This window comes from Microtus ochrogaster, chromosome 22, assembly GCF_000317375.1.
Source record: "Microtus ochrogaster isolate Prairie Vole_2 chromosome 22, MicOch1.0, whole genome shotgun sequence".
NCBI lineage: Eukaryota > Metazoa > Chordata > Mammalia > Rodentia > Cricetidae > Microtus > Microtus ochrogaster.
The window spans coordinates 12,099,441-12,114,173 of NC_022023.1; the positions used below are offsets into that span (position 1 = coordinate 12,099,441).

At 39.6% G+C, this 14,733-nt stretch overlaps 1 protein-coding gene across 1 annotated transcript in view; it reads right to left on the reverse strand.

Annotated features, from left to right (window-relative positions):
- Btbd1 (BTB domain containing 1) overlaps positions 1-14,733 on the reverse strand; it is a 35,732-nt gene that overhangs the window by 13,563 nt on the left and 7,436 nt on the right. The window contains exons 3-4 of the mRNA XM_005357673.3: positions 10,194-10,299; positions 1,287-1,484 (exon numbers count right to left, since the gene is read on the reverse strand). Coding sequence (XP_005357730.1) covers positions 1,287-1,484; positions 10,194-10,299 — 304 coding nt within the window. The remainder of the gene's footprint in view (positions 1-1,286; positions 1,485-10,193; positions 10,300-14,733) is intronic.

The following is a 14,733-nucleotide window of genomic DNA, read 5'->3' on the forward strand; positions in this document are numbered from 1 at the left end:
TGTAGACCAGGCTGGTCTCGAACTCACAGAGATCCGCCTGCCTCTGCCTCCCGAGTGCTGGGATTAAAGGCGTGCGCCACCATCGCCAGGCAACACATTTTCAACCAAAACCAAAAACTTGAAAACTTGAACCTATTTCTCTCAGTAACTGACAAGACAAAAGGAGACAGTAGATAGATACAAATTTTGGACACTATTTTTAGAATATTTATTTTGTAGATACAGGATTATTCAAGCTGTTAAGCAAGCAGAGAACTCATCAGATTTTTTCTGTACTCAACAACTTAGAATACATTCATCTTAGTATGTGGCTATTTACTAACACTGGACATGCTGGGATATAAAATAAGTCAACAAATTTCTAAGGACTGAGATGACACAGAATTTTCTAGCTATACTGGAATATAAATTTTAAGAGAAAATAAAAATAGAATCCACAAATACTTGAAAATTAAAACAAATACCTATAACCACAGCTCTGAAAAAAAAAACTTTACCACAAAATTAAAGTTGGGTTTTTGCCGTTGCTGCTGCTGTAGGTTACACCCAATACTGTGTATTTGCTGGGAAGCACTCCAGGGTTTAAGATGAAATAATCCCCTTCCCCCCAAGTTGCTTTTGGTCATAGATTTCAATCACAGCTATAGAAAATAGACCGCCACAATAACGGTACACAGTGTTAAGACTGTCACGTGAAGAATCAGACTGAACTCAACTCTGCCCTTCCATGTTAGAAGAGCTTTGCTCTTTCATTTCAGATAAACTAGTGCTACGCACACTCATTCTCAACTTAGTAGTTCTACTCTGCTACACTCAACAGAAATATTCATATGGACAAATGGCATATATATGGATCTTCTTTATAGTTTCATTACTTTATTCCATGACTGTATTGTCTGCATGTATGTCTGTGTATCATGTGCACCCTGGTGCCCAAAGAGGACAGAAGAGGGCACCAGGTCCTTTGGGATTGTAGTACAGACTGTTGGGACCCACCATGTGTGTGCTAGTCACACCTGAAATTCAGTATTAAGTCTGTCTCATTTTAATCAGAAGTAGCACCCATAAAGGGCAAAAAGATTTGTCCCTATAACCTTAGGAAAGGCAATTAATCTTTTCTGGTACACTCATCTAAGCTATAAAATGTGGACGCTATCATAAATAGTTCTTATGATAATTAAATGAAACTATATACAAATATATTTATTTTGTAACTAGTACTTATTAAGTCATACCTTCTAGTTTGCTTTGGAAATAGTTTCAAATTAGTGAAGTTACAGCCTTACCTGCTGCAAATTCCTCAATTGTCATCAGTGGGAACCGGATTAAGGAAAGCGCTTTTCCTAGAACTTTCTGTTTGTTTCCAAACGTCACAGGTAATTGCTGTCTCTGGCATTCTGCTTCTGCCCAACGTACAATAGCTCCAAAAAGTCGACTTTCTCGAATACTTAATGTGTCTCTTTCTAGAACTGCACAGAGTGTATCTACAGAGAAAATACAGTAAAGAACATTTTGTTCTTAATAATGTATTATTTATGTTAAGTTTTTAAAACTCACTAAAAAAAAAACAAAAGCCAACAAAACTACAGATTCGATACAACTATTAATAAAAAGTAGGATTTCCAGGTAAGATGGTGGATTAGCAGCTTCCTCTGTGCTGCCCAGTGATAAAAAGGAGCCAGGGTAAAAAAACCCACTTTTTATAAGAGCCAAAGCAAAAAGAATCAAGACTAAGATGAGACCTTTGCAGAGCAGCAGCCAGGAGTGGCCGCCCCTGGCACCCACTGACTTGATCAGCAGTATCTGACAGGGGAGAGCTCTTTCCTATGGACACAGTAGTGAACTCGAGAGTAGATATGGTCAGACGCTGACATGGTAAGCGGTGAGCAGAGAGGCGGCCTGGGCAACACAGGCTGTAGGAGTGGAGGCAGAAGTGCAGCAGAGGAGTCTCGTGCTGAGACTCTCCAGTAGAGCTCTGAAGAACAGCCTGGAAGAAACCCCCTTACCAGGCCTGCCTGAGACAGACAGCAGCAAGAACGCTGCTGAACTTGCTGTCGTCTCCTTGTGCACAACAAAGGTAATTATCACAGGTGGCTGGCCCTCCAAATCCTAGGCCTCAACCTCAGGAACCCCAAGCATGGAAAGAACCTCTGCTCCCTCGAACACTAGAGATGGCAAGTTGTAACTAACTGGTGGAGTAGAAATGGAGTCTCTGGCAGAAACGAAGTCCCCACTAGGCCTCCCCCCAGCCTCCACATGGAACCCCTCCCAGCAAGGAACACCAACCTGTTTGAAGGACTGAGACTATCAGTCTTCCCTCAACCTGCAGTGACTGCTACAGAAGACATCAGATGGGAAGGAGAAACCACATTCATCCCAACTGGGAATCAGAAATAATCATGGTCCTAATAACCTTCAGTTCCATTTTAGTGCTCAACATTATTCTTTATTTTACCTATATCTGTATTTTTCTACTTTGGTTGTTGGTTTATCACCTTTCTGGTCTGAACGGGCTTTTATCATTTTTTTCTGTGCCTACTATGTATTATTTTCTTACTACTTCCCATGCCCCTGACCCATATATGTTCCTTCTCAATAATGCGTGAATTCTCCTGCTTTTCTCTTTTCTGTTACCTCCTCATTTTACAACCTATTCATAATCTTAGCTATAAAAATCTACAACTACATTTCCCCCAGTCAGTGCCATCACTGTTTCTGAGCCTTCTCAGGATGAGCGTCTTCTGTGACAGATTAACATCACGGCTGCTGTCAAACCAGTTTGTGTTACTTCAATTGGCTTCCCCACTAAATAGAGGTCGGAAACATGAATCCCATGAATATAATTTGCCAGAAAGTCTTAGAAAAGAAACAGAAAGAGTAAGAAAAAGGGGAAAATAAAAGGCTGGAAGACTAGTCCAACCAACACACAAAAAAGAAAAAAATATGCGATTACAAGCCCCTATGACACTTTCACGAGTTCACTATTCCTCAAACATAGGAAATCAAAGTTGAATGAGATCACTGAAATGCCAGAAAACAATTTCAGATTCCTACTTTTATAAAGCATCAAAAGGGGCAAGGGAGAAGGGTCATCGGTAAAATACTTCTGCAAGCATGGAAACCTGGGTTCAGAGCTCACGGAAAGTGTAAGGTGTGGCAGCATGACTCTGAACCCAGCGCAGGAGAGTCAGAGACGGGAATTGTCTTGCTGAGTAGCTAGAGTAGCCAGGTAGTGATTTCCAGTTTCAGTGAGAGATCTTGTCTCAAAAAACAAGGTGAACAAGTGATTGAGAAACACCAGACATTGGTTTCTGGTAGACAGACAGCCAGACAGACAGACACACATCAATGGTCACGTGGAGACTCAAACAGAAGAATGGGGCAATAAGGAATTAATTCGGGGCCTAACCACAGCACAAAAAGTATCAAAGCAGAAAGCAGATGTAATGGTCAGTTATTTGGAGGAAAAAAATAAAAACTAAAAATTAAAGGGAAAAATTCTACAAGGAAACCAAGTAGAATTTCTGGGAATGAGTTAACTAAGTAAAAAGCATTGTGAAAGCACCTTCAAAAGACACGACAGAGCAAAGAAAAGAATATCAAGAATGGAGGACCAGGTGGAGACAATGATACACCCTGATTATACGAAAGAAAAAAAAAGTGAGAATGACCAAAGCTTCCAAGAACTCTAGGATATATTCAACAGAACAGCATAAGCAAACCAATAATATGATACAACACAAAAGCAGACTTATGACAGAAATTACATAATTATCAACGGACATAGAAAAGGTATTTGGTGTAAGTTTCAAAAGCCCACACCAAGACCCAGCATCTCATCCTACAGATCACAATCCAGCTCCTATCTACCGTTCCAGCTCCATGCTCCCTGTCATGATGATAATGAATGAAGTCTCTGAAACTGTAAGCAACTGCCCAATTAAATACTTTCTTTTATAAGAGCTGCCATGGTCATGGTATCTCTTCATAGCGATATAACAGTGACTAAGACAATGTATGTATATGGTATATGTATGCATGTATGTATGTATTTTTGAGACAAGTCTCACTAGATAGCCCAGGCTAGCCTCAAACTTATCATTCTCCTGCCTCTACCTTCTGAGTGCTAGAATTACAGATGTACACCACCCTGTCTACCTATGGCTACTGTACTGAGAAGAGATCTGCTGGAAGCGTCACCAGTTACGGAGTTGTAGTACAAACCCAGGTCAAGGGTGATAGTAGCCTGAACCAGGGCGGCAGTGGTAATGTCAGATTCTAACACGACACAGAGGAAGGACTCAAGGATAACGGCAAATGCAGAGGGATCAGGAGGTATTAGCTGAGATGGGGAAGACTACAGGAAGAACAGGCTTAGGCTGGGAGAAAGAATGAAATTGAATTTTGGACATATAAGGTTTGAAATCTGTGTAATATGTATAATGTCAAATCCAAGCCAATGTCAAATGTAAAATGTCAAATCCAAGTATAATGTCAAGCCTGTCCCATAGATCTTCATTTAGACTTCCTTTCCTCTTGTCATAGGCAGACTATTAAAGTAAGGTCAGTCGTCTTTGAGGCAAGCATGCTAGAATACAATAAGCTGCAGTTTAACAAAGAGGAGTCGTAAAAAGTAGGCATTCATATTTGAAAAGCAAAGCAATCTTGTCTTATACAAGAGCTTAAAAAAAATAAGTAAAACACTCCAGAGTCCCTAAATATACACTCTAGAGTAAGAGCAAAATATAATGAACATTAATAATCACAAGAATTCAAAATTTACTTAGGATACATTGTTTAATACAGACTGGTAAAGCAAAGTGTACTTTATCTTTTAATATTCTTTTTTAAAAAATGCTGCAAGATCCCCGCGGCAGTAGGCAGCAGAAATGCTGTAGGTTCCAAATGGTGGTGGTGGGCCATGTGGTGGCAGACAGCGGGCCCTGGGAGCAGCCAGTCCCAGGCAGAGACGGCTGCTGGTCTCAGAGCAGTGGTGGTGGGCTATGTGGCAGCAGGCAGTGGGCCCCAGGCAAAAACAGCTGCTGGTCCCTGAGCAATGGCTGGTCCCAGGCAGGGAGACACATGGCGGGCAGGCAGAAGATAGAAACATGGATAGACATGACATGCAGGGTGAGGTTGAATGTTTATTCAGGGGGTTATGGAGGAGGAAGGGAGAAGGGGGGACAGAGAGAGAGGGGGAGAGAGAGAGGGGGGAGAGAGAGAGAGAGAGAGAGAGAGAGAGAGAAGACAGACAGACAGAGAAACAGAGAAGAGGAGAAAGAGACAGAGAAGGGGGAAGCGGAGAAGTGGGGAGAGAGGCAGAAGCGAAGCTGCCTCTCCGAGAGGAAGATGGAAAAGAGAGCAGTGTGTTACCACTGCCCAGCCTGGAATCCATTTTCTAAAGAACTTAAGTAAAATGGACACTACTATAAAACAGCTAAGCTACATCTAAAAAAATTTTAATTACATTTATTTAGTGCATGTGCATATGCCTACATGCTTTTGGAGGCCAGAGGACAGCTTGGGGGAGTCAGGTCTTTTCTTCTCTCAAATAGGTCCTTGGCCTTAGGCTCGAGTTGTCAAGGTTGGTAGCAAGTATCTTTATCCACCAAGGCATCTCACTGCCCTACATTTTAAATTTAAATTAAAAGCAAGCTATATTTATATGTAGCAGAAATCAACTAAAGCACTAAACACAAGTAAGTAAATTATCCAGAAATACATATAAAAATTATTTAAAAAAACACTTTTTGAAGTCTTTACATTCACACTAAAAGTCAAATTTTGCTTATCGAGGGTGGGTAACATTGAAAGGTATTAGTCTTTAGGACAAAGTAGGAGTTCAATAATATGTTAAAACTTGCTTAGACAAAAATGTCTAAAAATGCCCATGTACTTATTGTGAGGGGTGGTGTCGTGCTATGGAAGCGGATGTGGAGGTCAGAGAACAACCAGTGAGTGCTGGGCACTAGGGTCACCCGCCCAGAAGGTCACTTTACTCACTGAGCTATCTCAAAGTACCCAGGATTTTTTTTTTATTTATTTAGTATACAATATTCTGTCTGTGTGCATGTCTGCAGGCCAGAAGAGGGTACCAGACCTCTTTACAGATGGTTGTGAGCCACCATGTGGTTGCTGGGAATTGAACTCAGGACCTTTGGAAGAGCAGGCAATGCTCTTAACCACTGAGCCATCTCTCCAGCCCCCCAGGATTTTTTTTTTTTAACATCAAACTTTTCTTATTTTCATTGTAGCTGAGCAAATTAGTTTGAACTAAGATTCTATAAAGCTTTTTACAATTAAGTGAAAGCTAACATACTTTATTATTTGTTGGATTAAGAATACACAATGAGGGGCTGGAGAGACTGCTCAGTGGTTAAGAGCACTTACTGCTCTTCCAGAGGTCCCAGGTTCAATTCCCAGCACCCACAGGGCAGCTCACAACCGTCTGTATTTCCAGTTCCAGGAGACCTGACACCCATGGCAAAACAGCAATGAACAGAACATAAAAATAAATTTTTAAAAAAATTAAAAAAAAAAAAACCCACAATGAGGGGCTGGAGAGAAGACTCAGAGGTCAAGAGCACTTCCAGAGGACTAGGGTTCACTTCTCATCAACCACATGGCAGCTCACAACTGTCTATAACTCGAGTTCCTGAAGATCTATGACCTTCACACAGACATACATGTAGGCAAAACACCTGCATAAAATACAATTAATTAAAAAAAGAATATATAATGAGGTGGGCACAGTGGCTAACTGCTGTAATTCCAGTGCTCTGAAGGCAGAGGCAGGAGAATCGCCACAAGTTCAAGGCCTGCCTGGACTACAAAGTGAGTTCCAAGATGGCCTGGCCTACAGAGTGAGACCCTGGCCTCAAAAAATGCACAGACTAGTTAATCTTTTCAACTGAAAAATAAACCCCTGGTCTAATTAATAACTTCAGTAAAAATAAAGTTGGAGTATGATACAGCACATCACACTCTTCTTGGCACAATGTGAATATTTTAATTATTTGTGTGTATGTTTGTATGTGTACATGCACCACAGCGCACAGGTGGGAGTCAGGACAACGTATGGGAGTTGTTTCTCTGCGTCTACCGTATGGGTCCTGGGACTCAAACTCCAGACATCAGGCCCAGCAGCAAGCACTTTAACAGATGAGCTCTCTTGCTGGCCCAAATTTATTTTGTTATATCCATGCAAAAAAAGAATCTTATTTCTAAAGCGAGAAACCGAGGACAGCAAACTCTTCCTCTGGAAAACATGCTCAAAACTTAGAGAAGAAAAAACTACCCTAAATCCAAGAACTCCTGAACCCAGTGCCTTTTCCTCTCAACTCCTACACTTTCTCTAGAACTCCCAAATTTAACAAGTAGTGTCTGGCAAATTGGCCTGTGATATGGAAATAGGTAGGGGAACACATAAGTCCTTGTACTGGCAGGTTTCGACTGGCAAGTGTTTAAAAAAAATTATAGCTGAGGCTAAGATGACAAAAACCAACAGAATATGATTCATAAACATAATACAGCAGTGGGTGTTAACAAATCAGCAAGTATTTATGGGGTATCTACTCAGCAAAGTAAGATTCCCCGGCTCTAATGGCATGAAAAACATAAAAACTATTTATAAAACAATTGCCACATGTAAAGCACACATGTAATGCAGGTCATATAATTTCAGGAGTTGCTGAAAAACAAAAGGAGCACTTGAGAGACCCTGAACAAGAAACATTTAAGATTAAACAATGCTTCATTAACAAGTCAACAGTGCCCTAGTCCTGGCCTTCAGTAAAACGCAATGTATACATTCTTCCCAAGGCACCTGAGAGATGACCAGGTAAACTGACAATGGATGTTACATCAACTATAAAAAAGAAGTGCACCCAATGTCCTGGAAAAGGGTAGGGTGTCAGACCTTACACAATTCACTGCACTGGTATAAGACGAGCTAAGTGAAAAGGAGCATCCTGGCTTCCTGACTGAGATCACCCGAGGTGAAGAGGAAAGACATCCTTATCTGGCAGCTGGTCAGGGTATTAACTCAACACGAACTATGTTCTGCTGTCTTCTGCACTAGAAATACAGTGGTAAACAAGACCAAGTCTAGGAGAGGAAAGCAGACAGCCAACACTTTAAAAAGAAACACACCGGGCGGTGGTGGCACATGCCTTTAATCCCAGCACTTGGAAGGCAGAGGCAGATCTCTGTAAATCTGTGGCCAGACTTGTCTACAGAGTGAATTCCAGAACAGCCAGGACTATACACAGAGACACTCTGTCTCAAAAAAACTGAGAGAGAGAAAGAGAGAAGATGAACACCTACTTAAGGCTCTCAATTATCAATACACATGAGAAAAATAAATCAGAGTAAAGGAACAGGAATTTCGTTTTGGTATTTAGCTAAATTAGGTAAGTCTGACATGGTCTGTTTCAATTAACCTTGGCCTGAGAAGCAGGTAGCCATACAAAGATTCAAGGGAAAAGGACTCCAGTCAGAAAGAACAATGAATAAAGGCTTGAAATATAATAAATCCTGCCCAGTGTAATGGAACAAAAATGAACAAGCAGAAGACCAGAGAATAGTATTGAGTTGAGCTGTTAATCACAATTCTGCTTACTCGTCTTGGAAGTGACTAGTCTTGCACAGACTAGCTTGTCCTAAAGTCAGGTAGATCTTGGGACTGATTCTGGACAATGAAATAAAGGACAACACAAAGAAACAATTTCAAAGCCAAGTGTTTTAATAGGCGGTTATTTTCCCTCTCATCTACTAGTAAGATACAAGCAGTTATCAGGCCTCGAGAACTACTTCCTGACGTCACTCTATCAATATGGCCCATTATATGAATGCAAAATGACCTTGCTTTTGACCTTCAGCCAGAATACACTTTGGGTTTGTTGCTATAGCCAAGCCTAATCTCTCTTGCCTTACACAGGGCTTGATCTGCAAAAGCTTTGTAACAAGTTTGAATTATACTCTTACTGCAGTGGAAACAGAAGTAAACAACCTGGTGTTCCTATTTATGAAGATCATTCTGAGCTATCCTAATGAGAAAGAACGCTGGTTTATACTAGGCAGTAGCAGTAGATAAGAAACAGTCAAATGTAGGATTTGTTTTGAACATAGAATCATGGGTACTTAGTGGTGAGATTGTGGGCACAAATGAAAAAGAAAAATCAAGATTAAGTTTCAGTTTGAGCAATCAGGTCTAAAAATATATTAGACTGAAGAGCATTTCCTGTTGTGACTAAGAGCATCAGACTTGGGGAATACTGAAAACACCAGAAGAGAACTGGAGAGTCCTAAAACAGGGAAGGAAATCAACAGTGCTCTTTTGACTATTCTGTATGAAATATCTTTTAAAAAATGTACAAATGAAATAGACAACAGGCTATTTGAGAGGGACTAAAACATATAATTCCAATTTACCATAAAAAAAAAGATTATTTAAAGCTATGGGAATTAGCTTTCTTCTTCTACAAAACAAAGTTTGAATCCTAAGCCTGTCACTGCATGGTCTTTTACCACCTGAACAACCTGCCAGCACTTCCCGACTCTATACATACTCTGCGTGGTGTCACTGTCTCTACTGCTGTCTCTTTACTTTGTTTCTTGTGGTGCTGGGAATGGAAATGGCCTTATGCACGCCAGGCGAGCAGTCTACCACTAAGCCATCCCCAGTCCGAGTGCTATCCATTCCTTAAGGCTCATATCAGAACTTCTTTTGCCATAATTTCCCTAACACGGCCCAATTTAAAGTAACATCTCCATTTTCTGTAGTTGCCAAGTAATTATTTTCCATGTCTGATACCTACTTAGAAAGGTAAACGTCACTGCTACATGCTAGCTATTCCACTGACATGCTAAAACCTAATGGTCACATATTTTGTTCCGACAACTCTAACTAGTGATTAGTTAACAGAACAAACACATTTTACTCTAGACTTGTTCTGGGACCCTAGTACAATCCCATGAAGATGGTGTGCGATCTTAGTTATCTGGCACATTTTGGATTACACTGAGGTAGTTAGGACTTTCAGGAGTATTTTCATTAAAATGAAAGAAAGAACAACTCATAAGGAGATATCCTTCAGTTATTTGGAAAAAACACTAATTTACATAGTTTTCCAACAAGGCAGACAAGACATCACTGTATTTAAAATACAAACACTCTGGTCCGGGGAACTCACCTATGTCAATGTCAGTAAACCCTTCTGCGCTTATGGCATCCATCGTGCTTTTGTCTATCGTGTCGAGACAAAGACTGGCCAGCTGAGGCTCGTCAAATAACCGCGCCTACACACAGAAAGAAAGCCAGCTTACTTTCAGTTACTTTAGGCTGTGCACAATCAAAGCTGATACTGTAGACGACTGTAATTGCTAATTATGTAAAGATACTGACAATGAGAACTGGAAGGCTAAAGAAGGCAATGTTTCACCGAGCAATGAATTTACATTGTCAACCATCTTGCTACTGACTTTTATATGCATATCCTTTACAGCCTATTTTCTTTCTCATCACTTAGTCTGATCCTGAACACTCTAGATTAGAGAAAGCCCCCATCCAGTGATGTTCATCTATTTGTCTAAGGTCATGTAGTTAGAAATGTTGCAGACTAGTATTTAAAATTTTAGTCTTACCATCACCAGAACATCAACTGTCAAGGATAAAAACAGATCCGTTTTGTTGTTTGTTTTAACATTTCCTGCTGTGAGGGGACTGTGGTAAAGAGGCTTAGAGCACCAGCTCCGGCACCCAACGAACTAACCACACTAGAAATGACAGCATAACATGACATGACTGCAGTCTTCACTTAATTTTAGGTAAAATTCTTCTCTTAAGGATTTATTTATTTTTATTTTATGTGTCTGAGTGTTTTGCATGCATGTATGTATATATGGGTACTGTGTGTGTGCTTGCTGTCTGCATACACCAAAGAGCTTTGGATCCCCTAGAACTGGAGTTACAAAGGTTAAGACATCATTCGGTGCTGGAAACTGAACCTAGGTCCTCTATGAGAGCAGCAAATGCTCTTTAACTGCTGAGCCATCTCTTAAGCCCCAATAAAATTCAACTTAGTGGATTCAACAGCTGAGTTTCTGTGCATGTGTGTGCACATGTATATAGCAGATATGAGCTCACTCATGTGCACACAGAGACCAGGGATGATATCAAATGATTTCTTCTGCCACTCTTCACCTTCTTTTTAGAAACAGGGTCTCTCACTGAAGCTCAGCAGCTCAGCTAGGCTGATTGGCTAGGAGTCTCCAGTGTCTACCTGTCTCTGCCCATCACTGCCGGTGTTACAGATGCATGGTGACACTCACAGCTCTCATCTGAGTGTTAGGGATCTGAATGCATGTCCTCTGGATTCTAACAACAAGCACTTCGCTGAGTCACTTCTCCAACCCAGATACAGTAATTCAGATGCAAATGAACAAATGTTCTCATTAGATTACACATTGGGCTTGTTTATATTAATTTGCTTTTGTCAATTTGCTAATTTTAGCTTTAAATAATAAAAAGATATTAATATATTAACTCTATTTCATGTGATTTTTCCATAAAATTTGGAATTTTGAATTTGTAGAAAGATTAAGGATAGCGTGTGCTTGAGTGCGCATGCATGCACACACATGCATGCACACACACACACACACACACACACACACACACACACACCCTCAATGTACCCTATATCAGATTACCTATCTAAAAGTTATCTACTCTATCTTACTCTCTTTCTTCCACACAAACTTGTGTATACATACACCATTTGTGAAGGACTGGGCCATGAGAATAAGCTGCATATATTGTGGGCTTTTAAACTTCCTAAGATATTCTCACATAATTTTAGCTTTGGTAAATACAAAATTAATATAATATTTACTAATCTACTAATTTACCAATGTTGGCTGATTTCAGTTTTATAACTTTGACCTGATCCTATTTTTGTAACATTTTCCCTTGCAGTACAGGATCCAGTCTAAAACCAGAGTTTGTACATTCTTAAAGGAAATTGAATGCATTTTTCTATAAAGTAAAACTATCAAATAGGTTTTTGCTTCATTGTTTTGGTTTTTTTTTTTTTTTTTGAAACAGGGTCTCTCTATGTAGCTTTAGCTATATTGGAACTTACTATGTAGACATGGCTGGCCTCAAACACACAGAAATCTGCCTGTCTTTGTTCTCTAAGTGCTGGGATTAAAGGAATGTGCCAACCCTCGTCAACAGATATTTTAATTGGCTATCAGACTATTTTTTACTTGGTGCTCAGGAAAAACATTAATCTTTCAAGCGAGGAAAAATAAGTTCTGTCCAAAGTTGTATGGTAGTAACCATTTGTTACCTCTAAGACACTATGAGCAATAGTTCTGTATGTAATCTACTGCTGTCAGCAGTAAGTTTCTCAGTATTTACTTTAGCACCGTCCCTGGGAATAATTCACAAATGGTGTCCTTCATATAAATTAAATCATGCAGAATATACTAACTCTCTGTTTTAGAGTGACTTCTACAGATTCAAGTGAATGATTAGGTTACTTTAAATCACTTTCATGATAGGTCAAAGTTTACTGATCTGGTTGTGATGTGATTCTGGTTCTCAGGCCCTCAGGCCACCAGGACTGAAATATTTTGGTTTTTGGGTTTTCCCCCTCATACTAACTAACATGCCTGCTAATCAAAGTGTGGATCAGGACCACTGGGGTCAACTTAAAGCCTATTAAAGATACAGATTCTCAGGTCCCATCTCAGACCAAAGTTGTTACTTAGCTAAGTATAGTGGCACATGCCGTTAGTCCCAGCACCGGGGTGGCAGAGGCAGGTGGATCTCTGAGTTCTAGGCAGCCTGGAAAGTCAGCACTACAGAGAGAAACCCTGACCCTGTCTCAAAAGCAAAGAAAAGTTGTTACTTAATCTGCTCCAATACAGTAAAACTCCTTGAACAACAATCTTATCAATCTTAGTATCAACTTATTAATTAGATATTAATGTAGAAATAGTACATATTTGTTATATAGCTTTAGTTAAGCTATTTCACCTTTGCCTCAATTTCTGTCCATCCCTTGGATTGAGCGCATAACCTTGCTCCTTCCCTAAACCTCCTCAGACTTTCAGTTTCTTAATGCTAACAGTTCATGAAGTTATAATAAGGACTAAATTGCCATAGATAAAATACTAAGAAAGCTACTTGACTCAATAGCCATTATCCAATACATTCTGCTACAAATATTTAATAAAAGAAGTCTGTTTTCAGCTGGGCGGTGGTGGCGCACGCCTTTAATCCCAGCACTCAGGAGGCAGAGGCAGGCGGATCTCTGTGAGTTCGAGGCCAGACTGGTCTACAGAGCTAGTTCCAGGACAGGCTCCAAAGCTACAGGGAAACCCTGTCTAGAAAAAAAACAAAAAACAAACAACAACAACAAAGGAAAAGTCTGTTTTCCAAGCACCTAATGTTTCCTACATGACAGGATAAACAACTGTAAAGATGAGCTTCGGGCCCTGGTATCACTTACTGTGAGGTTTTAGACAGGCAGTTAATTTGCCCAGATTTTAATTCTCATTTATAAAATGTGAAATGACTTAAGAGTCACCAGTAATTACTTCTAGTACTAAAATTCAGCAGGAATATATATTATTTCACAGTTGCAAAATGTTGTCCAGACTAGTCTCAAACTTCTGAACTCAAAGTAACCCTCCTGCTTCAGCTTCCTGAGTGCTGCCATTGTAAAACCATTCATATAAAAGTATTATAACACTGTTTAAAGAGAAATAATTTATTTTCATCAAAAAAGCTCAGATTACAGACACTTAACAGAATGCTAAATAATACATTTAGGGATGGCTTATGGTCCTTTAGTTACGATCAGTTTATAAAAACAACATCACTGGGAGTTTGGGGATCATGGGAGAGGGAAGAAGGGGAAGGGGGAGGAAGGGAGAGGAGCGGAGAAAATATATAGCTAGATAAAAACATTTTTTAAGCCGGGCGGTGGTGGCGCACGCCTTTAATCCCAGCACTCAGGAGGCAGAGGCAGGCGGATCTCTGTGAGTTCGAGGCCAGCCTGGTCTACAAAGGGAGTTCCAGGACAGGCTCCAAAGCTACAGAGAAACCCTGTCTCGAAAAAAAAAAAACAAAAAACAAAAAAAACCACATTTTTTTAAAAAAACATCAAGCTGTACACTGGTAGTATACGTACTTTTCTATATGGATTGTACTTAATGTGGCACGAAGAGTATTTCATATAAACCTAATACCATTACTGCTACAGTAATGGGTCAGGAAGCTTCCAGGCTTAGGCACAGAAATAAACAATAGTCAAATATTAGAATCCCTCTAATATTAAATACTCAATTTTTATTTCAGACCTAGCAAAAATTGAAGATCTGAAAATTTCATTGTATCATACTCTCAATCATAGAAAAAAATAATGTATTTTAATGACTTGTCAAATCCTAAATAGCTTTCTAACCTAATATCACTTAACCAAACTTATAAAGGCTTCAGTTTCTTTTCCTATGACTGAGCCTATCAATTTACATTTCTATTCTAAAAATCTTATAAATACATATTTTCCCAAATAATCACAAAATTAACTATATATAGAAAAATAACTACATACTTTAAAATAATGATCTAGAATTAAACAGAAACTATTACTATTTATATATAATTATATTTATGTTTAGTTTCTATTGTTTTGTTGGTTGTTTTGAAACAGGGTTTCT